Genomic DNA, 26,912 nt, shown 5'->3' on the forward strand with positions numbered 1-26,912 from the left:
AGCTAGCCTTGAGTATTTAGCATTCTGCAAGTCACACTAAGCAAAACAACAACAAAGGTTTCACACAGTCTCCCACAGTTATAAAAACCTGTTGCTCCTCCTCTTGTTATGACACGTCTTTTTGCATTCATGGAAGGATTGTGCCTGACTGGATGCACTCAGATCAGTGGAAGAAATAAATGTAGATATGGAATATGTAGAAATGTGCACAGTATATTTTGGGCTAGTAGGTGAAGAGGGCATCCATTCTACACATTGGAGTACATTGCCATCAGGATCTGAACTTGTCCAACTGACTGTTCTTTGGACTTGTGAATAAATGTGCTATATATACTGCCCAGTAGTGTGGTTTCCATTGGGTTACTATTTCTAGTAGCCCACATTTATAGACTCCTACCATTAATTAGACAGAATGCATTCTGGCCTCTGTTACCTTATTAGCTTCCTTAGGAGTAGATTCTGAGAGTTCCCCAACCTTGCTTGATTATGTTAACCTTTGAGGCGATACCATTGTCAGGGGTGGGCAAATGTCAGATGTGCCAGAATTATTTATTGGTTTTGACTAAGATCCAGTGCAAAGTCAGATAACTTGTGTGATCAATTGCAGTTCCAATCTGCTGATGGTCTAAGATTTTGAACTTTGACTCATCAAATTCCTTGATACACCAGTTTTTGTAGGTGGACAGTCCAGCAGAAGAAGCTCCTATCTGTGATGAGAAAAACCTTTGAGAATTAGCTTATACATACTGCCCCACAGAACTTAAAGCATTCTCTGGGTGGTTTACATTTTTAATTATGCAAGCTACACATTTCCCACCTCCTCCCCATGAGCTGGGTACTCGATTTACCAACCTCAGAAGGATGGAAGGCTAGTCAACTTTGAGCCAGCTACCTGAGCCTGTCCAGTCTGAATTTAGATTGTGAGCAGTGTCTTGATTGCAGTACAGTACTGCAATTTAACACCTCCAGCCATTAACCGTGGTGACATTCTGGCTATAGTCTATAAATTCTTTTGGAATGTGGCTTTTGATACACTGTAAGCCATAGTTTTCAGTAGAGCAGCAGAGTCTACAGGAAATGCAGCAAGATACAGGATGCAGAATACCGAGATTCCTAACTGCTGAAGATTGTTTGCTGAGATCCTTAAATGATCACATTTTCACCATTTAATATTCACTCTACTGGGCAGAACATTCAGTTTTCTTAGAGTGGCTTGCAATGACTCCTAATTCAAACAATATTCTCATTCACTGGTTCTCAATTTGGGATCCCCAGATGTTTTTAGACTAAAAATCCCAGAAGCCTTTATCTTTACCTATTCTGGCTAGGATTTCTGGGATTTGTAGTTCCAAGAAGATCTGGAGACCCAAGGTCGGGGACTACTGTATCTTTCTTTGTTCATAATGAAGCCATACTCCTCCAGGCATTTGATGATGGTTTGTAGATTTGTGAATATTCTAGGAGCCAATCGCAACCTGAGTAAAAAGTAGGGATTAATTTTTTTTTATTTTCTAGACCACAAATATCAAATTTCCATTACCTACCTTGCAGGCACTTGCAAAACACCTCGTTGCAATACATCTGGGAGAAAGGTTTAAATATAAGGTTTTGAGCCCTAGCTCTGGCAAAGTATCCTGTTCCTGCCTTGGCGTTAGCTGGGAACTTGGCTTACTTAAGCTTCACTGTTGATCAGTGGAACTAACTTCAGTTGGGATCATGTGGAGGGGTGCAGGCTAACCCCCCACCCCTCAAGCCCAAGAAATCCTGCTATTGAACGTGTCTCAATCCTAAAGTCACAAACATATGTGTCTCTACTTCAGAAACTGTAATTGCCTTTATACTGAAGAAGGAACAGAACTGATATACTTGTTCCCTACTTTCAGAGTCTAGTCACTGAATGTTCTTATTTTTGAGGCTTTGTTCTTATTTGTTTTGTATTAGGGTGTGGGAAGGGAGAAACTACCTTACATTACTGAATGCAAAGAGAACTGTATGATTATACTTTTTTTTCTTTTTTAGGAAACGGTGCATATGTACCCATTCCAGTTGCACAGCATTGCTTTGTCAACGTTTGCATCCCTAATTGGGCCATTTGGAGGCTTTTTTGCTAGTGGATTTAAAAGGGCTTTTAAAATCAAGGTGTGTAGCCATATTGGCATCTGAAAGTTTCCATTCTGAGCCTTGCATGTGCTCCTTGTACAGCCGTGCATTTGAAAAGTAAGACCTGCTGTTCCAGTTCTCTGAGAATATCTCCATTTTTTTTTTAAAAAAGGTGTTGATTGAATATTACACTTTCAACTGAAATGTAATACTAAAATAAGGGCAGATGTTACTTTTATTGGACCACTTTAAAAAAGGCTAGCTTTTGACCTAGCTTGATTAACACTAGTGTAGGTTAAAAGCTAGCTTTTTGTTTGTTGATTTTTAAAAAATGCTCTGGTAAAGATATCACCAGGACAAAATGGCTGGACAGGGTCACCGAAGCTACCAACATGAGTTTGACCGAACTCCGGGAGGCAGTGGAAGACAGGAGAGCCTGGTGTGCTCTGGTCCATGGGGTCACGAAGAGTCGGACGCGACATAACGGCTAAACAACAGCAAAAAGATATCACCTGCCCTTGCTTTTGTATTGTATAAGGACCACCGGGGATGCCAGTGTGGTGTAGTGGATAGAGTGACGGACTAGGACTCTAGAGACAGGGGGCCCCACTCAGCCATGGAAACTCACTGGGGGTGTGCCACTGGTAAACTCACTCCTTAAATATCTCTTACCTTAAAAACCCAGTTAGGGCTGCCATAAGTTGGTTTCAACTTGACAGCACATAGCAAAAAGACGGCCCACATGACCATAGAGTTTAAATTTAACTAACTGATTAATAGGATAAAGAGCAGGTGATAAACTTCAGTTTGACAATCCTAATGCCTATTTGCAGAAGATATTATCTTTACCTGTGTTTAAAAAGCAATGTGTGCAACGTTGTGCTTTTCCCCTAAAGGATTTTGCAGACACTATTCCTGGACATGGTGGAATAATGGACCGTTTCGACTGTCAGTACTTGATGGCTACTTTTGTTCATGTCTATATCACCAGCTTCATAAGGTATGTTCCCATAGGTATCCATTTAAGAATTCATTATTGGAGGACTGGCATGAGTTCACTAGTCTTCACTTTCACATGCTGCCGAGAGACCTAGATGTGACTGATTGCATTCAAAGGCAGTGCCTCTGAAAGAACTGCCAACTGGATGTGACAAAGGATGAACAAATTGGCAATTGAAAAAAACAGCCAGTCACTAGGACTCTTCAGAATATCAGAGGTTACATTCTGGATCTTTTGGCTGAAAGAATAACATCAAAATCAGTCTTCTACTTGGATGGCAGGAATGTAGCCAATCTTAGTACTGTTTAAATAAAGAATTAAGGAAAGAACTAAGAAATTACACTTGCTTTCTATCCCAAATAATCTAGTGGAAACTGTTTTTCAAGTGAAGTTTGTCAACCGAGTAGAATCACAAGTCTTGTCAAGAAAAAAAATCATTATAGGTTCTGAAGAGGGTGCCTCACCAGGCAAGAACTTCTTCTTTCACATTATAAGCAAATGTGTACAGGGTTGTGTCCCATTAAAGACTGTATCTTTGAAGTTTTGAAAGGCTTTGGAAAAGCTATCCCATGTTTCCATTTTCCTTTGGCTCCTGACGCTGCTAAAAACAGAAGTGACTACTGTTCCTTTATTCCTTAGCAATTTGACCTTAATGCCTGTTAGGCATCAGGAGCTCATCATCCTTAGTTCCTCACAGAATTTGAGTAAGTTGTCTGTATCTTGCCTTCTGCTGTGGTAAAGGAAAGAGTCACAGCTGTTGCTTTCTTGTTAACAGAAATCACTGTCTCAGTGTTGCTGGATACACAGAGGCAAAGATATGGTTGAGTAAGAAGTAATAGAACCACAAAGCATTAGTGATACAGGAGGCAGCCTTTCCTATTTCTGTTCATGTAGAACCAATTCTAGTGATAGTTATGGCATGCAAGATAACTCAGTTCTTGGCCTGGCTGCTGATCTTTTCTTCTTCTTCCCTGTGGTAGTGAATATCTGCATAGATTTTAATGATAGGTGTGATGTGATAGGTGGCTCATGACCAGAGCAGGAGAGAGGCCCCTCTTGTCTTGAAATAGTGGGTGTGAACAGTCCCTCCATAGACTACGAGTCTCTATCATGGGAGGTACAGTGGTACCTTGACTTACGAACTTAATCCGTATTGGAACGGCATTCATACGTCAAAATGTTTGCAAGTCGAGGCAAAATTTCCCATAGGAATGCATTGAAAACCATTTTATCTGTTCCGGCTGTTTTTCGTTCTTATGTCGAGGTGCTGTTCGCAAGTAGAGGCATTAATTCCCATAGGAACTAATGCAAAGCGAGTTAATCCATACTCTACCACTAGGGGGAGAACGTTTTAATTTTTTTTTCTTCTTTTGACCTAAGATGAACTTAGGTCAAAAAAAGGGCAGGAAAGTTTTTTTTTTGTTCATAAGTCGAGGCTCCGTTCGCAAGTCAAAGCAAAATTTTGCGAATGCAGCTGTTCGTAACTCTAAATGTTCGTGAGTAGGGACATTCGTAAGTCAAGGTACCACTGTATCTGCAGTAGAATCTGTTACGCTTGTTGAATGTCTGTCACCTGTTTTGCTTATTTCCTAATTCAAGGGAACTTTTGCTCATTAAAGTACTTTAGTGGTGCATTCTTGTCAAAAGGTACAATTTTTAAAATCAGACACTCCATTTGTATCAATTCTTTATTAGTAAGCCCCCAACCATGTAGGAAAGGACCTAAGGAGGAACAGGCTTGCTAATTGAAATGTGTTCTTGTTCAATTTATTTGTCAGAGGCCCCAATCCCAGCAAGCTACTGAAGCAGCTGTTGGTACTCCAGCCAGAACAGCAACTGAACATTTATAAAACTTTGAAATCGCACCTCACCGAAAAGGGGATCCTTCAGCTGCCACTCAGAGGATAGGAGGACTGGACTGCAGACTGCAAAGGGAAGCACAACTGGAAATACAGTGGGGCTTATTGTTCAGAGCAGAGCAGTTTGGATGGAAGCCAGAACTGTGTACTGAAGATATGAATGTCTGTTTACTGAAATTACTGTGAACACCCAAAATGCCATGCAAGATTTAAGTTCTTTTTAAACAATTGCATGTTTTTTTCTTACCTAGTTCTCTTTCTTGGGTTGGTGGAAGGAGATTTCACTCTCAGTTCCCAGCTTCATTTTTAAAAAAAACAAAATAGTAACTATCCATTTTAAATGGGGATCTGCACACACACAAAATAAAGGAATACTTGGGATGTGCAGTTGTATTATAAAAAACTCATTTTTAGTGCAGTAATATTAATGACTCCAGCTTATTTAATGACACTCTACAGTAATGTGTTGGTATCTCAGTTTTAGCAGTATGACCAAATAATAATCAAATGACAACAGAGGCTATTCTCTTCTGTTCTTTTACTCCAAAAAATAGGAAAGGACCCTTTAGAGGAGATTGGTCTCATGTATTCTCCCCCATAGGTTCACAGAGATCAATTTAAAGCCCACAGTCACTTAAGCTGTTGCCCTCTTTTCCAGCAAACTTTGGTCAGGATGTTTGGACCCAAAAATTGATGGCTCTTTGCTTATGTGTGCCTCAGTGTTCAGATGTGTTAAATGAAAACACTTTGTTCTGCGTTAGGGTAAGTGCCATACAAGGGGTAACTCGGCTGTCTTTTGTCCATTTTCATGAAAACGGGGTTAGCTTGGCCCTATGTAGGCTATGAGATGAATGTAATTCTACCATCACCAGCTACATCTTGGCCAGCAGCTTAAAACTCTGAAAAGCCTTGTTGTGGCTTCATAGGAATCCATGTTTTTAGATGTGCTGAATGTTACCCAGCTTTCTTTAAAAGTCCTTTCTAAGAGCGGCATAAAATCTCACCTTTCTGATAGTCATAGCATATGTTGCTTTCTTTTATCATGTCATACTTCAAAGCTCTATTTTTAAAGCAAATAATATAATAAAGTACATAGAAGGCAAAGACTTAGTAACTCATATTATAGGATTTAAGGCATTAGGACCAGAATCCTTCCAGAAGCTTGTTCTTTTGCAGATCTCATTGAAATGAAGGGGAGTCCTACCATATCATATCTTCGCTCTTCTGCACAGTTGCTGTTGATTTCAGTGTGATTTGTGCAAGTCAGTTCTGCCAAATAATTGTGCCGTACGAATGTTACTTTGGCGGTGAGCTGTTTTGAAGGGGTTAAAGCAATAGTACAATCCCTGCTTCGAACCATTTGACTAAACCCTGTACTAACCTGCAGATAGCAAAAATCAATATATATACAAACATAAAGAATAAAATCTGAACATTCTGGTAGATCAGAGTCTACCATTTCAGGTATACAGTACGTATGTCTCTACTGTAGTAGAGTAGCATTGCATGAGACTGAAACCTTGTTTTGTTCCTTTCCCTGGCAAAGTAACAGAAGTCATTCTAGAATAGCTAGGTTGCACATCACTGACATCTAAATATTAAGGGCCCTGTTTGTTTGGTGGAGTGGGAGCAGTGGTAGTGTTTATCCGGCATATGCTTCTTGAGTAATGGCAGGAGTTAGAAGAAACACAAGATGTGCTGATGGCCTCACTCTTTCTCATGACTGAAAAATGTTACCCTCCTATGAAGTGGAGCACCACTGCTGTGGGAAAAACTGAATTTTGAATTCCTGGTCATCTAATCTGGTACTTCTGCCATCACTGGAAAGGCCTGTGAAGTGTTTTTGCAGTTTAAAGATTTGTTATTAACATCAGAAAAAGGACACTGATACAGGATGCAGATTTTGTTTTTGTAGCCGCAAAAGGTCTTCTGCATTAACCAATGCTCTTGGAACTGGATTCTCCGAAGTCTGTTGCACAATGTGCTTAGGTGTCACCCTCTTCTTAGCAAACTGCAAAAGCCTTTCTGTTTGGTAGCCTGGGTTTAGTTTCTTCAGATGGCACAGCTATGTAAGGATCTTCTTTCCCCAGTGAAGGGTAGCTAGGACCACCTGACAGCCATGTGTTCATCTGGATATGTCGTCATATAGATCACTGACTTGTGTACAGCTTTATTTGTGTGAGTTTTAGATACAGAACAAGGTCGGGGATCATGTGTGCCTTTCTCCCGCATTGTTTGCGTTCACTATGAAACTGACTCTACAGTCCTTTGCCAACACCTACCTTTCATTCAGCACTTTTCTGGGGATGGGCAGTACCCTTAGATCCTTGAAGTGTTGTCAGCTTTCAAGTAAACAGAAGAGTGGCCTCACAGGCTTGCCTAAAACGGATGAAGTTCTCTAGCTAAATGAAAGGTAGTGACATTGGGTTCCGCTTTCAAGAGATTGGTAGCAATATTTGCACTGAAGTTAAATAGTCACTTTGTATGCCTCTGAAACGTAATGCTTAAATAGTTTCTGTGAGAAAATATTTTGATTTCTCTATCCAGAAGGCAACTCATAGAAAAGATATACAGCTTAATTTTATGTAAAACTGTAACTTTTCAATTATTTTTGGTGTAATTTTTTATTTTGGTGTCTTGAAACAAGATTGTATTTAAGCCATGGAATTTAAGAGAAGAGCTGGATCTCCCAGCTCTGTTTGCACTGTAGGACACAGTAAAATGCTGCTACTCTTTAAAAATGAAATGTGTTTGGATGTGCTTTTACCACTTTAGAATTGTTTTATCTTTAGAATGCAATTCGAAAGGGGATCTCAGGGTGCTTTTCAGTGATCACATAAGAATATTACAAGTAACGAAATGGGAGTGTACAGTTGGCATGTGCAAAACACCACATAATGGTAAATGTATATATGAAATAGTGCCAATAGCAACCCATTCGTCAAGCATGGCTGTTGTCGTACAGTCAATCTTAAAACAAACCTTTGTGCAAGCTGTGCTTGCTGAATGGCTCCTGACTTAGTAATTCTTAATGTGCTGGACTTTTTAAATAGAGGGAAATAGATGACTTGCTCTGTTAGCTAAATTTTCTTCACTACAAGCAAAAAATATTCTTCAGTCCCAAATACTGAAGTGGTTTGACCTTCTATTAATTTAAATATTATGATGAAAAGGACTCCCAAATATTTTTCTTTAATTGGCACTTTTCTTGGGTAAGATACTTCTGCCTTGTTTAGTAAAAACTGTAGAAAACTGTGTGTATATACTGTAAATTTTAAACATTAAAAACATGTTTTAGTTGAATTTTGTAGAGTTGGGCTGGGAATAATAAAGATCTTATCAAAGTCTCACTTCTGGCTTTTTAAAAACACCTTTTCTTTTTGTGGGCTGAAGTTCAGAGATAATTTCCACCCCTTCCACTTCTGCTGCACCAGTTTATTTCCCATCCGCTCTCCAAGTTCATATAGTTCCTCCCCCCCACACGTGTTTCCTTACAAGAGCCTTATGAGCCAAGTTAAACTAAAAAGAGGATGAGCACCCAAGCTGATCAACTACATATTGTTCATAGCCCAGTGGGGATTTCAACATGGATCTCGCCAGTCTTTGTCTAACATTTGCCCATTTTGTGCTTATCTTTGTCTTGATCCCTTGCTCTAGAGCAGGGGCCTCAAACTCAATTTTCCTGGGGGCCGCTGAAGGCAGTGTCTGGGTGAGGCTGGGCCACATCAGATTTTCTGCCAAGCTGAGCAAGAGCCCGAGGAAGCTGCCCAGGAGTTTCCTTAGCTCGGCTGGGGCTCCGAGGAACTGTCATGGGAGAGAGTCAGCGAGTGAGGCATGGCTTTTTTCGATTCTTGACAGCAGAGGCCACATAGGCGCTTCAGGGGAGGCAAGCAAGGCGGGGGCGACAAACTATCATCCAGCAGGCCGCAAATGGCGGCCCTGTTCTATAGTCATTCTATTCCTGACAAATGGGAAATAAGCAAGAAAAGTGAAATGTTGGATGCAGTGGAAGCCAGTAGGTTAGCAGATCAACGTGTGTGTGTGTGTGAGAGAGAGAGAGAAGGTTTAGGAGGACTCTCCTCATTCTCAAAACCTTAAGATCTTTCCGCTCCTGAGTAGTGGTCTCAAACCTTCCTTGTCATCATTCATGGAGACCTCATGGACTGTTAAAAAGCATAAAGCTACAGCAGGAAGATCTTCTATGCCAGAAGTGTTTTCATGTGCCCTATAGTAGGGAAAGTGACCAAGACAGTTATGAGATATGTGTTCTGCATCCATTTCTCTCCTGCACTAGTGATTGGCATGCTGGGGACAGGCTGCTTGTGCAGGGAGACAATTCTAGCTAAATTCGGTCATTTGCCTGATTGCAAATGATCCCTACAACCGATCCACTACCCATTTCTAAGGGTCTAAGTTTCAGGGGAAAGGAAAGAAGAGTCTAGTCTTCAGAACAGCAGTTTGCCCTGCCCTAATGGTTCTATGGACAGACTGGCGAGGTGGCACCAAACCTCCGCCTAAGATGCAACTATCAGACCCTGTCTGCCAGTCTTAAGAAACAGTTCAATTTTGAGGTATAAGAGTGCCTTTAGGGAGGCCTTGTCTTCTGGAGGAAGACTCCACTTAAAATATGTATCTAGTCTTCAGGAGTGAAAAGTCTCAAAAGTCAGAGTGCAGTAGTGGGTTTCAGTAACTTGCAACAGCCTTTGGTCTTAGCCCCCAACATTTCTCTGGGACCTTGTTTCACTTGTTTATTCATACATTTTCTTTGTGTGCTCAAGTACACACAAATACAAGTGACACTGACTGAACAACAAAAACTACCAATTTAAAACAATTTTGCAAAGATCAAAACAAAAAATGTGGTGGTAAATAGCAATTATTTATTTGAAATGAAAACAAAAAAAAATATTACCTGAACTATTGCATTTAATTGTGTATTGTAATTGTGTTACTCTACCTTTTTGCATTGGAGACAAATATACAATAAAACATTCAGATATCACAGATTGCACACTAGATAGTAATTCTTCAGGCCTTTTACATAACCACCAAAAAACAGATACTGGATTCTGCAATATAGTACAAAATGCCACCCCTCCAGTCATAGCCAGTTATCTCCACTTTACTCCTGCTGCTGTACAAATAAATGGCCATTTACTCTTGGGTTTACAAATTAGTAACAGGACAAAAATATACATTGTACTGACACAAAAAGTCAGTTGTGTTAAGTCATGCAACAAGTAACCAAACTTGCTGAAATTAAAAATATTTTCTAAAAACAGTTCTTTAACTGCATAAATATTTTTTATACACAGCTCATTTACCAAAACAAAAAGAGTCTTTCAAATGATACAAAGCAAAAAATAAGTTTCTACTGATTTTTATACATAAGAAAGTGCAAAATAATGTGCCTAAAGTGTTTTTGCTATTGGACAGATGGATGAAGGCAGCCACTCTCACCTGCCTAAGCATGAACACTACAGTAACACATTACAAACAAAGGTAGAGCACATGGATGTGTTCAGGAAGAATTACATCAAAGAACAAGGCAGGAGGAAAGATGCAGGACAGTGCAATGGGCTAGTGTGCTGCTTCTGGTCATCAAAACGTTCTGATGCTAAAACAGAAATTGGTGAGAACTGCTATTGAGCTGCTTGGCCCAGAACATGGATGCAAGTCCATGAGATGGTTAGAAACATTGGTTTTTGGGTTACAGCAGCAGCTGCCAGGGGACTGTCCACGCTTAACGGCACTAAGAATTTGTGGAGGTTGCCATTCCTTCATTCCAGTGGAGCTCATGGGAACTTCAAGACAGCTGCCAGTGGAATAAATGGAGGCTGTAGAACACCTATTTTTGGTATAGGTGAGTCTTTCCTCTCTAATCAACAGGACGTAGCCCCCTGTATCCACCTGTTGGATACAGAAATAAGTTCTGGAAGAAACTGTCACCCATCAAACAGCTGAGAAATTCAGCATACTGAACTTTAGATACACCTGTACACAACAGTCAGTCACAAAGATAAAATACCTTCTGTCTTGAGAAGAGTGTCAAATGTAAAAAGTGTAGAATAACACTGGTACAACATGTCTAATGTAGTTAAACACACTATTTTTTTTAAAAAATTAACACAATAAACATCTCTACACATCCTGTTGTCTTCTAATGACCCAGCATTAGTTGTATCTGTGGTATTAGTGCCATTTAGTGCCTAGAATTCTGCTTGAAGGAATTTATTGTGATTTAAATTCATCCCAAACTCTTCTCAAGCTAAAGACACAGACTTCATGTTAAGGTCTTCCAGGTTAAATTACACAGACATACAAGAAGAAACTAAAATGCAATGGAGTAAAGGTGCCTTTTGGATAATTTCAAATTTATTGAAACTGTTTGTAAAAGAAATAATGTTTGCCCTTTTAAAACAAGTATTACTACAGTGAGTTCAATAAACTGCTTAAGTGTATCTGTGCTTAAGTCTATATAATGAAATTAAATTCCAGCAAATGCTGCAACTGATTTGGCTTGGCAATTCTGCTATCAGCTGAATGAAACAATATACTGAGTAGGTGAATATGGAAACTTGTTTTCTTTGCAAGGGCAAGGCAGAAGAACAGCTGCTGGACTAGAACTGCTAATTTTGGAATAGATGAAATCCCCTTAAAAGACCTGTGTAATGATCGCATGGAATTATTCCTTTGAGGGCCTGAACTACACATATCAAATTACAAATTGATCGAATTCTTATAGTCCATTATAACTTAAGAATGTACATCTTCAAAATACAAAGGTTTCTACTGATCAGTGCATACACCACTCTCAAGAGGTTTAAGTGGACAAAACTTGCTGATTTCTATTCCAAAGAGAGCACAAAATCTCTAGGAGCCTGGGGGTGTGTGTGAGTGTGTGTCCATTGGACCTGTGCAAGCAACTCAAACCCTAATATATGCTTATTTTTTCCTAAGTGAACCACTATACCTTAGAATGTGTGTACACTGCTCCAGTGTTCTGCCACATACCTTTTTCACTCTATAGTGTGCCAGTGAGACTTTTTAAATTTCTTGCTGACCTCCACCTTTCCCATGTGCAACTACAGTATCTGTGAACATACTCAACACTTCCAAGGTTGATGAAAGTCATCATGACTCATTTAGGGAAAAAATATGCTTGATGCCGGGGTTGTAAAAAGCGAAAGAAAAACTGGTATTTCTCCAAGGTTTCGTTCTAAGGAGTCTACTCATGGCATTGCATTTGATCTGTCTTTTGCCTCTTGTATCGTTAATACCAATGTATGAAGCAGATATTCCTGTAATGAAAATTTAACTAACATCCCCCAAAGATACCGCAGAATGGTCAAGGTGGCCTATAAGGTGGGTGCAGTTTTGAGGGCAACTCCTGATGGGAATGACAAACTCCACCACAGTAAATGGAATATAGGTAACTCCTATGTATTTCCAAGGCATCTGTGCAACAGAACAGTCCCCCATAATCCAACCCAGGTTTGGTATCAGAAATATCCAGTTTAAACAACAGTAGTTATGTGTAGACAATACCTAAGGGGGAAAACAATGGTCCATTTTCTTCTCTAGGAAAAAAAATATTAAAAGGGCCTGGATTTACTACTGTCATTTACTACTGTCCTGGAAATAAAATCTAGTCTGCCTGTTTTTTTGTAATACCTAGAGTGAACAATGCAGCAGGTCCATATGGTATTAAAAAAAAAATCCTTAAACTCAATGACAGATTCTACACAAGCTTCTGTATTTAAAAAATGTAACCAAAAGATGCTCCTTATCTTACAGTTTACAACAAAATATTCTGAATCCTACTGCCCCAAAGAAATGGGATTGCGTTTGTTTTTTCTTTCCCCTTTTCAGAATTCTAAATAGCTTGGTTTAAGTTAGGATTATGCAAATAACTGAAAGAACAAACATGCAGTCTGGGTTGTAAAGAAAAAAATACAGATAATGCCTCTTAATGCTTTAAAAAATATTCATCTTTTAGTAAATAAATGAGCTAAAGATGAGATGCAAAGTATAGTGGTTGGTCTGTAGTCCTCTGTAACAGGCAGTTCAGTTCATACTTCAATAAAAAGGCCATTATACCTATTTACAATATCCACAGTTTGCTTGCAAAGAAGGCAGATTTACAACTATCATCTAAAAAGCCTCCTGCTTCCTGCAACCCAAATAAGGTGACTAACTACAAAATGAAGACTGCACAAGAGATGGTTAATTATGGATTTTCCTCTTAGCCATGTTAGTGGGAAGGGCTGGGTCTTGAGGGTTCCTACCGCAGTTGTGGCAACCGCTCATCGCCCACCCGATACTCGCTGGTCACATGAATGTTGTTCAGCCCCATCTCTGCAAATGTACAGGCAAGATAATTAATGATCCCTTTTGTTTGCAGTGCTTTAATGCACAGTACAAAGAAGTGTTAAGGGGCTAGCACTGCAATCCCTTCGAAATGCACTGCATGTTCTTGGAATTCGTTAAGCCACTGCGTTCTTTGCGTCCTAGCAGTGCAAAGCTGGGCGTCCGCGTTTTTGTCTTTTAACGTGCTAATTCCAGGATCCGTCCTCAGGGCCTCGTTCATGCTGCAGGTTGTAGTAGCAGTTCTGGCAAACCCGTACTGGGGAGGAGATTTTCAAACGCTTGATTTCAGACTGAAAACGACTACACCTGAAGAGGAGAACACAAATCAAGAATCAATGCACTTCTGGAGAAGAGAACAAAAATAGAAGAAGAAGAAGAATATAGATGGCGTAAGAGGAGGATTATTTCAAGAGGTCCCGACTACGGTGGCGGGAAATACAGTTAATTTGTATTTTGGTTTATGTTATAGTTAAATAATTTTTTTAAAAAAGAACACAAAAGGGTAAATTCGTAAGGCACCCACCTATTTGCTCAATATTCAGTTGTTTTAAAGATCTTGAGTGACACTCTGGCAACTTGGGGTAGAGTGAGGTGAGGGGAAACAACATTTAACGCACAAATGGATTAAGGAGTGGGCTCCATAGCAGACTTGAGTAGACGAAATGAAATCTGAGGTAATTGGTATTGATCTCAAAATGTAACCTCAGTTCCAAGTCCTTAGAGACTAATGGCCGTTTAAGTGTGCACAACCAAAACTCCTCAGCTCTATTTTACAGCCCCATTCAGTCTCTCTGAAGGCGTACAAATGATGTGACCTTTTTAAGAACCACAGTTACAGGTGCCGATCTTGGAACCATCAACCTCTTTCTGTCTCTCAATCAGGCTAATGTGGCTCCTTTTCTCCGAAGGGAGGGACCTGCTTTCCTGCATGTATCATCACAGGTTTGTGAATTTATAATGGCTTTTTATGCCAACAAACAACATTTATGCCATCTATGACAAAATAATGTCCATCCAAGTTCTAAGATAATTTATTGCACAGTCTCCTTTCCCCTCCCTTTTTTTTTTTTTTTGTTCAGGAAAATGTGTTTGATTTGCTACTGAGATAAAGTAAACTGCCTCCTGTTTGTTATTGCTATTGGGAAACCCTTATGTTTACCACCTCCATTCACCATCCTTTAATACATTTATAGGAAAGATCATGATGGTCTTTCTTACTTCTGACAGAAGAGTTGCCCGCAGTTCCTGCAGTGGTGACGCCTTTCAGTCAGGGAGAACCGGACCGAGCAGCTGGAGCAACTGTCCCCGCCTTCGTCTTTCACCCAGTGGTCAGCTGCAGAGCGGCCTGGCTGGTCACTGACAGACCAGCTGAAGACTCTGCCTCGGCTGTCACCTACCAGGATCCTGCTGTGATCCCTAGGGGAGGAAAGAAACCCACTTACAAACGATCTCGCGGTTGAAGTATGTCCGCTTAACCTCACTGGAGAGAAGCACCCTAAGGCAGTGCTCCCCAACCTTGGGCCTCCAGATGTTCGTGAACTACAACTCCTAGAAGCCTTCACCACCACCTCTGCTGGCCAGGATTTCTGGGAGTTGAAGTCCAAGAACATCTGGAGGACAAAGTTGGGGACCACTGCCCTAAGGGATGCGGAGGCCAACTTGACTCTCTCCTCTCTTCCACACCACGTTCATGGAGCAAATGTGGACATTCAACATACTGGATGAACCAAGCTAAGGCTCACCCCTTCAGACATTCCTGTCTCCAAAATGGAAACAAAATGAGGGAAGGTTGGTGGGAGGGCAAAAGATAACACGGTCATTGCATTCTAGTGAAGGAATTCTTCAAGGGCATTATAAATAAACCATAATGCAGATGATGATTATGATTATTGTTATTGTTGTTAATAATAAGTCAAACCATTATGAGTTGAAGACGCACAGGCTGGTCAGTCGAATTTCTTCTTTATTTTTTCAAAAATGTATAGTTCACCATTCAGGGCAAAGTCCTCACACAGATGATGAATTTAAACAGTCTTAAGTATAATCTCGTATTTCAAAGAGAGAACAAGAAAAAGCAGCCCTCTAAACCAGTAACAAGGCCAGGATATACTACTATAGATGAGCCAAAACTTACATTAAAGCAACAACGAACAAGCTTCAGGACCAGAAGAAACATGAATCATTCAAGAAAACAGAAATCTTTTTTTTTTTCGCAGCTTGGCACCAAACTGAGATCCAATCAAGGAGGAGTCAATTTTGCCAATGTCCCCCGCCTCTGCTGGTGCCCGAGTAACTTTCCAGGGTGTTTGGATAAAAGCCCACATTGTTCTTCCTATACCCTGGAGGTAAGTCTCCGCTGTAACACACTGGGCAGATTGCCATTTTATTAACCTTTCCTGTTTTCTGTCAGTACTGTTTTGGGGCTGGGCCTCACACTAGCTAATCAGCTGCTGTTGCAAATGCAGAAGCTGGACACAACAGCCATCTTTTTTGTCCAGTGACTGGACTGCCTGTCCAGTCACTGGACTGGACAGTAGAAAATGTTTCCTTAGCTATCATGGCTTCACGCTCAACTAGGTGTGATGGAAGTCTTACTTAATTTAAAGCTATTTTTAGTCAGTGGTCCCTTCTCTAGACCCAAAAGGAACCAATTATCATAGAACAACAGAGTTGGAAGAGACTATAAGGCCATCAAATCCAACCCCCCGCTCAAGGCAGGAATCCAAGTTAAAGTATATCTGACTCATGGCTGTCTCACTTTCTCTTGAATGCCTCCCTCCAATGCTGGAGAGCTCACCACTTCTCAAAATAATTGGTTCCATTGTCATAATGCTCTAACAGTTATGACGTTTTTCTTGATATTCAGCCGAAATCTGGCTTCCCTGTAACTTGAGCTCATTATTATGTGTCCTGCACTCTGGAATGTAAGAACAGATCCTGCCTCTCCTGTGTGTGACAACCTTTCAGATATTTGAAGAGTGCTCTCATATCTCCCTGCAGTCTTTTCTGAGGGCCATCCTTCCATTTTTGTTTCCACTCCCCTGATCATCCTTGTTGCCCTCCTCTGAACCTGTTCCATTTTGTTTGCAACCTTCTTAAAGTGCCATGTCTGGAACTCCAAATGAACTCCTAACAAATGCTGAATAGAGTGAAATTAGTATTTTGTGTGATTTGGAGACTATACTTCTTTTCATGTAGCTTAAAAGAGTGTTTGCTATTTAAAAATAGCATTGTGCCTTTTGTTTCAGATGAGCTCAAATCTCACAATACTTTCAGAGGGAACATGAGCACACGAACAAACCCATTACTCACTTGGAGATGCCTAATGCTGTGATCTCTGCAGGATGCGTGTTGTCTTTGCGATCAAAGGCTGTGTGCATAGTTAGCTTGCTCCTGAATACTAGCTGCCGCTCCCATCTGTAACCTATGGGATGAAAAAAGAGAGGTTACCTACCTGGAACCATGGTTCCTCTAGTGGTCCTCTCTGAATCCACACATCTCGCCCATCTTCCCTTCTGTCCATCACATTGTATTTTGATATAGGTCTTTGACTCTTACAGAAACTAAGGGGACCTTTGGAGGGTGGAGCATGCACTCCATGGGGGAATGTCCTACTAATCACATGTCTTTAAGCTCTAGAAACTTCCGAGACGTCCTGCACAGGCACAGAACAACCCAACTCTGTGCATTCACAGAGGCCACAAAGAAGGAGGATATGATACTAAGCACACACAGAAGATGAACAAGTACAGTGGTGTCTCGCTTGACGACGTTAATCCGTTCCAGTGAAATCACTGTACAGTGAAATCATCGTCAAGCGGGGAAAAACCCATTGAAACACATTGAAAACTGCTCAATGCGTTCCAATGGGCTAAATACCTAATCATCCAGCAAAGATCCTCCATAGGGTGGCCATTTCCCGGTACCTGTCTTGCGAAAAATCTGTCCTAAAAACAGCGGGCAGCCATTTTGAGAGCCGCTGATCAGCTGTTTTTAAACCATCGTTAAGCAAAAAATTGGTTCCCGAAGCAGAAAAGCAATTTTCTCCCATTAAAACATCGTTTTGTGATCGCTATAGCGATTGCAAAAACCTCATCGTCAAGTGGATTCGTCATTTAATGAGGTAATCGTTAAGTGAGGCACCACTGTGCCTAACCTACAATCCATGACATTTCTAAGAAGGCCAGCACTTTGAATAGGGATGGGGATACTCGATCTGCAGGCTCTGGAGAAGCAACAGGGTTTCTTGTTCTTTTAAATCTTCCAATGTACAAAGGAAGATAACAAGAATGCCTAATTGCAGAGTTACCCAGCTGAGCTGTAACATGCATAGGGATGGATAAATGGTTCCTATGCTTTTCTGAATGTGAAAGAAGAGTACATCTAATTGACCTTCTTCTCTCTGGAACTACAGTGTTTGAACCTGCCTTCTGGTTTTCAGAAGGAACAATACTCTCTTCAGGTTATGTTATTTGCAGTTTTAAAAACTGAATGTGCATGCAGTTCTTTCATGCTTCTAATGAAAATGTTGCAGCTTTCAAAGTTTTTGAGATGACTGAAAGGACGCAACAAAGGAAGGCACATTCATCATATCGTCCTGCTGCATTATGCCAACTGACAATTGTACACAATGCAAGGGGAACAAGACTCAGGATCTCCACTGTCAACCCATTTAGAACACTGCAAACCAGCAACCAAAACCCTGCCTAGATTACAGGACAAGAACAACAAGTTTTCCCTTTGTAATAATAAAGAAGGATCTTCACACCTGGCTTCAGCTTGCTGTAGTGCCGCAATTCTCCTGGATTTGGGTAGGGGTGATTCACCGGAGCATGGGGATATGGCTTTGTCTGCCCATCTGAATAGTTGACAAAGATGAACCCGTCCTTCTCATCCAGACTGAGCTGGTCAGACCATCTCCTCGAATCATCAGAGCTGTTATCCGCTGACCACACGGCTGTTGCACGGCCGGAGGATGACCGAGGCCTGTGGCTGATGCTGTTGGGCTGGCTCTGGCTCTCCTGCAACTTTGCATCATGGTTGAAACCCTGATCGTCTGTTTCAGAATCGCTGCTTTCTTCGTCTGGAGCTTCCTCCCCTATTATGTGCAGTATGGACACAAACAAGCTTATTATTCATCCCCTATACCACAGCACCCTGCCAAAAAACTAATCTAGGTCCAAATAATACATTCAACTCATTTTGGAATGTTTTTTAAAAAATCTTTGTTGCCTTGTGTGTGTGTGTTTTTTTTTTAAGCCTTACAGTGTTGCTCCAATCGCTAGGTTGACAGCCTACATGGACAGGCAGCTATTCACAAAGAAGGCATGGATGGTCAGCATGATGAAATGGCAGAATCGTGTCAGTCAAAAATGAGTGGTGTTTTTTTCAGTTGAGTTGGCAAGCAAGCCACTAGAAACCAAATCCACACACAAGAACAGCACTCCCAGCCTTCTCTATACCACCGAGAACCAATGCTTTTTAGGTCTTCCCAAGGAGAGTGGAGCCCCTTGTCCACTGAGTGTCAGACTTTTACCTAAGACTTGCCAGTCTCTGCCATGAAAGCCCAACCTCCCCTACCAGAGAGCAGGAGAAAACTCTTCCAAGGGAATCTAAACTGAGTTTAATTGGCTCCTACAAATGCTAGGTGACAGTGGATGACTCCCCCTTTCTCTTCTCCACATGGGTGGTGGTGGGGGGGGAGAGGAATAATTTTGCTGTCTAACCTGGTGCTCCCAGAAAATACCAGGTAACAGTGGCATCTCCTTCTCTGAATCAGAAGAGGGGTTTGGGAGGGAAACAAGGCAGCCTCAGAAAGTGCTTCCAGGGACTGTAGAAAGGGTGGCCTGAGAGCCATTTACTCTTCCTGCCTGGGAAGGAGGATGGGGTGGTGGTGCTGAGCTTGTTCCCTGGCTGAAGTGTCAAACTGACCAGCTGATGATGTCAGTGGGCATGGCTACTGCCTATGGCATCATCCAGCCTAAATAAGTCAGAGGAGAAGGACCCAGCCTGCTACCATAAACCACAGAAACAATTCCTTCCTCCCGAAAGCACACTTCCAGCCTAGTGCTTGGGCTCCAGCGGGTCAGAGGTTTTGGAATCCTCTACCTTGCTCTCTCCTTCAAAAGCTCAGGCCACTCTTTGAACACATATGAATCAGTTTGCTTCTTCAGCTACCCTCTGAATGTGAATTATACAGACAGAGTTATGTTATTAGTAATTCACAGATGAAGAGAAGAAATACAAAGCCAAAAACAGTACCTATTTGTGGTTCTGGACACTCTTCTTGCATCTCAAGGGTCTCTACAGGTTCAGGAGCTGGAGTTTCAGGGACCTGCAAAAACTCCATCCGCCAGAACTAGACAAAACATATATACAGCATGCAAATTTATCCCTTTGATATATGTCCTTCCATTACTATCACAGCAAAATTCCAGGCAGGATACCAAATGTATTGCAAAGTTAACAATGCATTTTAAAAACCCAGACAAAATAGTCTGAAACATTTAATTTAAGACAAACCCAGTTTTCCTAAAACATGCCCGAAAATGGGTTGTGGGGTGTTTATTTTCTCTCTAGAATGTGACAAATGAGGTCGACATCAAAATAATTATTGCCTTAGGTAAAAGGGGAAATACGTAGGAGCTGCAGTTTGGAACAGCGTCAGCCCCAGAGATAAAATAGTTTCGTTTCTGTTCACATCATTTGTGCATGCAACTGTTGACTAAATGCATGGTCATCTTTAATGGAATGTTCTTAAATTATAAAATTACTGATATACTAAATGAAGTTCTGTAACAATTATCTACAGACATATGCCTCCCATCCCATAATTTATCTCCTGGGACTTACCCGGACCACTCCGTCTGAGTGCCCGGTCACAATGACATTCTGAGTGTCCCACTCGTTCATCTCTGACATGCAGCAACAAAGGATCTGCTGGCTGCGCCCAGTGAAGGTGTTCACACTCACAATGGGGTTCCCATTAATGCTCCACACATGGATATAAGTGCCAGCACAAGACACAATGTCACCCTGAAAAGGAGGAGATTAAAATAACAAGGCATGCATAATTGCTGGCAGAAGATTTTTTTAACATTTAGTGGCATTCATTCCTAGAGTTAAAATACACCCACCCGCCCATGTAGAGGAAGAAGGGCAAAGCCTTACAGCTGCAGATTTCAGCCAGCCCCATTAGTCTCAGGATGCAAATGCAACCTAATGTGAGAAAAACTGAAGATCCACCATGGGAGACACATCCTTCCCGACATGGAGCAAGGCTCCTATCCATGGTGTGCCTGAATCATAGAATAGTGAAGTTGGAAGGGGCCTATAAAGCCATCAAATCCAAACCCCTGCTTAATGCAGGAATACAAATCAAAAGACATCTGCCCGGTTGTTGTCTAAGTCTCTCTTGAATGCCTCCTGTGTTGGAGCACTCACCACCTTTCGAGGTCATTGGCTCCACTGTCATCCAGTTGTGCATGAAGCATAACTGCAGTTCCTTTACAGGTACTATACCCAATTAACACCTGGACTCCCAGCTCAGCCAAATCTCATTTTGAGAATGATAAATACAAGTGCCTCTGCCTATGTGACAACAGGCAGCAGTGTAGGATGGAATATATAGTAGTATGACGACATTAAGTCTCTCTCCTTGTTTTTAACATCAGTACCTCCCCTGCCAGCTTCCTCTAGACTTAAAGAGGGAGCCATGAGAGAAAACGTGAGCAGTGGTTTTGGTATCCATAAATGCCAAATACAAACAAGCAAACAAAAAAACCTACAACCCTATTAGAAAGACTCTTCCCTAAAATACTGTATACACATGTTGGATTCATACCGTCAGCTCATTGATGCAGAGTGCTGAAACTGGGGCCCTGTGACCTCGAAGTTGAGTTAAAAATGAGAGTTTATTCAAATCCCAGATGATGCAGGTACGGTCACGAGACCCACTCACAATGATGTGATAAGCCAGGGAGGCGGTTAAGCATGTGACTGCTTCTGTATGGCCTAGCAGTGCCTAAAAGCCAAAGACAACAGAAAATGTAAGATATGCTGAACTACAGATATCACAGGAACAGTTTTCGTCTAGAAAATATGGGATAAAAAAAGTTGAAATAGCTTGTTATAGAAAAAATAGGTAAAAACTGCTGAAACACAGAGTCACGAGGCAATATGCTGAATCTCCATTGAAGCTCAGCTCACTGCAAGCAAAGTAGGCCCACTGAATCGGTGGGATTTGGTAAGTCAACTTCTGATTCATTGGGCCTGCTCTAACTGCAAAGCAGTATGCTAAGCAAAAAGATTTCAGCTAATATGGGATTGTGCCAATTATGCAAATATCACCATTGGACAAGTGGGGGCTGGATTTTCTTCATGGAAAACACTGCTTATGCAAAGACAATGCTATGCACATGGTTCTGCATTACTATTCTAGCAAGACTTTCTCCTCAGTGGAAACTCGACAGCATATTGGCCAGAGATAGAAATATTTTAGTTAGGCGTTGCAAATACACCAAGGCACTGCTGCTGAACAGTCATTTAACCAGGTCTTAAGTATTTTCTGTGCAAACCTTGGTAAGACTCTGTAGCAGCACTGCTTGGTGAACTGGGCCCAAGGAATGGTACAGCCAAAGAATGAAACAAGGACTCAATGCAGGCACTTTTGAACATCTCTCTGAAATTCTCCCTATTCATTGCTAAGAAAGGAGACTGCCATTGCTAGAGTGGTAGCATACAAAAACTGAGTTGTGCTTAGTTGATTTTAGCAATTTTCCAACAAGACACAAGCACCAAACTACGTGCAGAGTAGAAAGTGGACCTTCCTGGACCTTTGGCAGAACCCAAACTCGTTCCGCTCCTCAGCAAAAAAAATCTGCAAAGCAGCAAATAGGATGGGAAGGCAAAGCACTTCCTTGCCACACAATTGGCTGAATGTTCCATTTCATTACAGGAGCTACATTACAAACTTATTTTGTTATGCACCCATACCTGCTTAAGAGTAAGTGTTTTGGCTTTTTCCTTGGAAGTGCCCATCTCCCATACGCAGACAACTGTGCTGGTGCCTCCAGCGATGACTAACTTGGGATTCGGACAAATTGCACAGAGTACTTGTCCCCATTCTGATAAGCATTCATAAACAACCACGGCCTACAAAGTGTAGAAATCTGAATAGTAAGTCAGATCAACTTTACAGGCATATTTACTATCATTTAACTGTGCAATCCAAACACTGGCTTTCTCCTGTTACAAAGGTGGCTCTCAGATGCAGTTGATTTTCAGTACTCAGTCAGCAACCAAGCAGCTGATTTTGGGCTCGGATTCAGGGACCAGCTCCTTGTATGAGGTTAAAAGGCAAAGCAAATAAGAGGGAAGGAGTGGGCACAAGATAATAGGACAAGAAATGGCCAACATTCTCTCTTGTGGACATCTGTTCTCTGGGGGTGAAATTAAAAGAGGAGCCTTGAAATTCAGGAGGCAGACCACCATCAATGCTCGGTAGATACCTATTTTCCACACATGAGAACTATATTTTTGCCATTCTCAGCACCATTGTAACATTCTAGAAAGTTGCGTACAGCGATTCTACAGAAGTAGATCTGGCATATGAAGTTTCATAAGAACCATTCAAGAGAAATATCCCACTGATTTTGTGGTCAACAGAAATATTCTAGATGTTAAGCTGTTCTTGCTTTCTTTTTAGAGCCTTCTGAAATGTCATACTAGCAGTTCAAATTGTCTTTTAAAAAATTCAAGCATGCAGTTAAAAACCAAAATAAATGTGATATACAGACCTTGTCTGATTCATAGGCTCCTAGCCTGCAGCTGAGGTCTGCGTAACCCCAAGCAAATGTTTTATTCCAAGTTGGTGGAATTAACACTTTGTTCTGCTCCACTGCCAAGATCCCTTTGTCTGTGCACACTATCTGCCCTACAAGCTCCTTAAGCTCTGCTCCAAAAAAGAAGGAAAGAAAGGAAGGAAAAGGTAAGTAGCACTTGACTTGCTATTACAAATATGTTCTATGCTTGAGATTAGGTGAAAAGTCATCCCTAACTGCAATACAAACATCAGTACATTTCATAAGCACATTGGTATCTTCCTGAGAAAAAATTCCTCGCATTTCTGACAGCTCTGAAGAATTTTAACAGAGGTAAGTTGTGTTGTACTCTTCTCCACTTTCAGGACCCAGAACAACCAGAAACTGGATATGAAACTTTCAGGGGCATTTGACTATTGAGAAACCAACAGAAATTAGTTAATCCTTAATGAGATCTGTGATTGTAACACAACATGTGTTGAGAAGGACTTGGATCTTGGGAGCATGAATAAACCCATAATCACCCAATCACCTGAAAAGGACAAAAGGCTGATCCCACAGCTACAAAAACTCAACTACACTACACCAGAACACAGACAGAGCTCTAACTCCTGTCCTCTGAAGATGCCAGCCATAGAGACTGGCGAAAGATTAGGAAGAAAAACCTTCAGAACATGGCCAAACAGTCCAAAAACCTACAATAACCATCGGATCCCGGCTGTGAAAGCCTTTGAGAATACGAACCCTCTATTATGGAATTCATTGTGAGGAAAGGACTTTCAGACCTCCAGTTGCCACTGATAACATACATTTCGCTAACCAAAACAGATTAAAAAAGGCCAACAAGGAACTGCAGTGTAACAGAAGGTTGGTTTCTAATCCTGAAAGCATTTGCACAATCCCAGAATAAGTCATCAGATATGGAAGTAAATCAGAGTTTGTAGGTTAGATGTTTTGTCTGAGTATCAGTGGCACACAAAAAGCCCAGTTGCTGGCTTCTTACAGATGTATCCTTAAAGCTACAGTTAGATAGATACAGATGTAACTGTAAAGAGGTTGTGTATAAGGGGGAAATCAATTTCACTGCTGAGTTTTCCATTGGATGTAATCATAGAATCACAGAATCATGAAGTTGGAAGGGGCCTAGAAGGCTATCAAGTCCAACCCCCTGCTCAACGCAGGAATCCGTATCAAAGGATATCCCATACAGCGCTCCAGGGAAGTACAACCCAATGCAGGGGTTGGGCTTTACTTGCATTGGTTTGTATCACACAAATGGAAAAATGGATTATCCACACTCCATAATTTTGTAGGAGTATAACAACCTGTCTGAATGCAACATACAGAGCATAGCCACTGGCAGGGGAAAACTGTTTGAAAGTTCAAGGTGTATTTACATAGGATTCTAATCTATTAATTCTAATATACTGTCTAACCAAAGGAAGTTAGATTGTTTCACTTTCCTTTGGTTTCAATTCACTTTGTTTTGTTATAAAGAGATTTTGAAGGCCCTTTCTGGAGCTGGCTGGCATATACATTTTTCATAATACAAAGCAAAAAGCTCAGACTACAAACACAGTTGAAAGAACCTAGAGTAAGCAAAATAGTTTCATTTACCCTTCACAGGAGCAAGAGAAGGCCTGAGGTTGTCTAAATGATGAAAAAAGATCTTGTCGCTTGAAGCACCAGGTGGAACAGAAACTCCACTAATTTCTCCATTAATTCGGCTTCTCACTCGCTTTGGTGGATGAGGTTTCTTAAACAACTGCAGTATGAGAGAAGATAACAGGCTCAGAGGCAAGAGAGCCTGGGTAATTTTTAGCAACACTTTTCAATGTATGACAACACCATCCTCGAGACTCGGAAAGGCTTTATTATGCCATTTTTGCCACTGTTGTCAGATTATTGACAAGACAAATGGTGGTAAGGACTGCCCTGCATTTTGTAGCTCTGTTGCTTGCCAGAGATCAGCTTGTAGCAGATCAAGCACTTGAAGATTGCTTCCATTTGTTATCCTTTTTGCAGCTCACTCAATAGCATTGAAGGTAAGGATACCATAATACTACAGTCCTGAAAAGCCATTTTGTTAAATTAATTCTAATTTCCATAACCAATGGTGTCTATAAGAATATAAGAAAGGAAGCTGCACTTCCTATGGATTTTATGAAGAGAATTCAAGAAGTTATTTTGGTCAACTGGTAAAGATTGGATTCATTAAAACTTACTGCATCAACTTTATTTTAATCACAGCATCTGATTGTCCAAGGTTTCCTAAGAATAGCATTAACAGTCTGAGTAGGTGGGGAACTGGACTTCACCATCACATGGAACACACAAGCTGTTTTCAATCACTTCAGCTCACCATGTGACAATGAATCATCAAAATTCCAATGTTTACCACTTCCAGTGTCACTACATACACCCAAAGTCACATAAAGCAATTACAGGGGCCCCTTAAATGGCTCAGAGACTGGATGAAATTGGATGCTTCTCAAAACAGATGACAGCATTGAGAAGTCTGGGAAAAGGTACTCTCTCCATAATGACAAAAGCTTGGCAGATCAGATATATTTTAGCTTCTAGAAGGTGGGTAAAACATATCAGGGAGGGTTTGTGGAAGAAGGCTAACTGGTGTTCCTATGTTTTTGGTGGTTTTTTTTTTCTAATTTTGAGAAACTTCTTTTTAAAAATCTGTTAATCTTGATTCTGAGAACCCTCCTGAGAGTTCTGCAGAGCCACCTGGAATCCTATCAACAACAACATTTTGGCTATGTAGCATGCTAGCTTGAGTTTGTGTTTCTTTTTTTAAATCTTCAATTTACAGCCTCAGAACTCCTGTTGTTTTTCACTCCTGTAAAACATTATGGGCAAAATACATTAAAAAGATTATCCTAGGCTCTTGGAGTTATTTCCCGTTCATTTCCATGGGGAATCCATAGGAGGCATTTCAGTCCTATATATAACATGTAAAAACAAAGGGAAAGATGAGAATCTCTTTTTGATCTCTGAAGTAAGATCAGAAGAGTCAGTGGCCAGAATCTTATTGTGGATTTATGCCAGCATTGGGTGAAATTGTGTAAACTCTAGCAGTGAACTCCCACTGATTAACGAGTTGCTGTTCACACACCTAGCCATGCACCAAGCTGTGAAACTTGCATGTAAACAGAAATGCACGTGCCACTTGGTTAATTAGGAGAAATCTGCCACCACTATTGCACTTATGTTGGCATAAATCCTCAGTTAGTATACTAGCCATTTTTCTTTTTTTGGACTACAACTCTCAGCCACCATTCGGGTTGGGAAATTCTGCAAACTGTAGTCCAACTAAGTAATTTCTCCAAATTCTGCCTCTGATTCACACAGTTACCATTCAGTTATTCCTATTACAGTTATACTTTATAGAATCTAATATGCAATATCCCAAAGGCAAGCTCATATTAATGTGAATTAAAAGATTTTCCAGCTCCAGCCTTTTCCCCTCTCCTGCCATTTGGGGTGTTCCCATTCCAAAACATTTATCACACTGTTCATCTGAAGAATAATCTCCTAATTATCTAACTATAAAAATATACTAGGTCTAAGTATCAATGATTTGGATGGAAAACAAGAAGATCAAAAACCCTGGAAATTATATTCAAACTCCTGGCTTCTCTTTCCTCCCTTTACAATGATAGCGTCTAGAAATTGAGTCCTCTGGCACTGAAGAGCAGGAATTAAGAGATACAAAAGTACTAAGCAAAAAGATGGGTAAATGAACACGTC

The 26,912-nt window shown here is 40.9% G+C and overlaps 2 protein-coding genes across 7 annotated transcripts in view; one reads left to right on the top strand and one right to left on the bottom strand.

Moving 5' to 3' along the window:
* The window catches only part of CDS1 (CDP-diacylglycerol synthase 1), a 33,482-nt gene extending 25,173 nt beyond the window's left edge, over positions 1–8,309 (top strand). The window contains exons 12-14 of the mRNA XM_073002012.2: positions 2,020–2,139; positions 2,997–3,100; positions 4,879–8,309. Coding sequence (XP_072858113.1) covers positions 2,020–2,139; positions 2,997–3,100; positions 4,879–5,008 — 354 coding nt within the window. The 3' untranslated portion in view covers positions 5,009–8,309. The remainder of the gene's footprint in view (positions 1–2,019; positions 2,140–2,996; positions 3,101–4,878) is intronic.
* Positions 8,310–9,817: 1,508 nt separating this feature from the next.
* WDFY3 (WD repeat and FYVE domain containing 3) overlaps positions 9,818–26,912 on the bottom strand; it is a 169,762-nt gene continuing 152,667 nt past the window's right edge. For all 6 annotated transcript variants that reach the window (XM_020801740.3, XM_020801741.3, XM_078394522.1 and 3 more), the window contains 10 exons: positions 24,768–24,915; positions 23,127–23,281; positions 22,324–22,482; positions 21,173–21,352; positions 20,182–20,364; positions 19,591–19,687; positions 18,098–18,427; positions 16,642–16,753; positions 14,548–14,745; positions 9,818–13,635 (listed from right to left, as the gene is read on the bottom strand). In XM_020801740.3, the coding sequence (XP_020657399.3) occupies positions 13,515–13,635; positions 14,548–14,745; positions 16,642–16,753; positions 18,098–18,427; positions 19,591–19,687; positions 20,182–20,364; positions 21,173–21,352; positions 22,324–22,482; positions 23,127–23,281; positions 24,768–24,915 (1,683 nt within the window). In that variant the 3' untranslated portion in view covers positions 9,818–13,514. The remainder of the gene's footprint in view (positions 13,636–14,547; positions 14,746–16,641; positions 16,754–18,097; positions 18,428–19,590; positions 19,688–20,181; positions 20,365–21,172; positions 21,353–22,323; positions 22,483–23,126; positions 23,282–24,767; positions 24,916–26,912) is intronic.

Source organism: Pogona vitticeps, chromosome 5, assembly GCF_051106095.1.
Source record: "Pogona vitticeps strain Pit_001003342236 chromosome 5, PviZW2.1, whole genome shotgun sequence".
Lineage (NCBI taxonomy): Eukaryota > Metazoa > Chordata > Lepidosauria > Squamata > Agamidae > Pogona > Pogona vitticeps.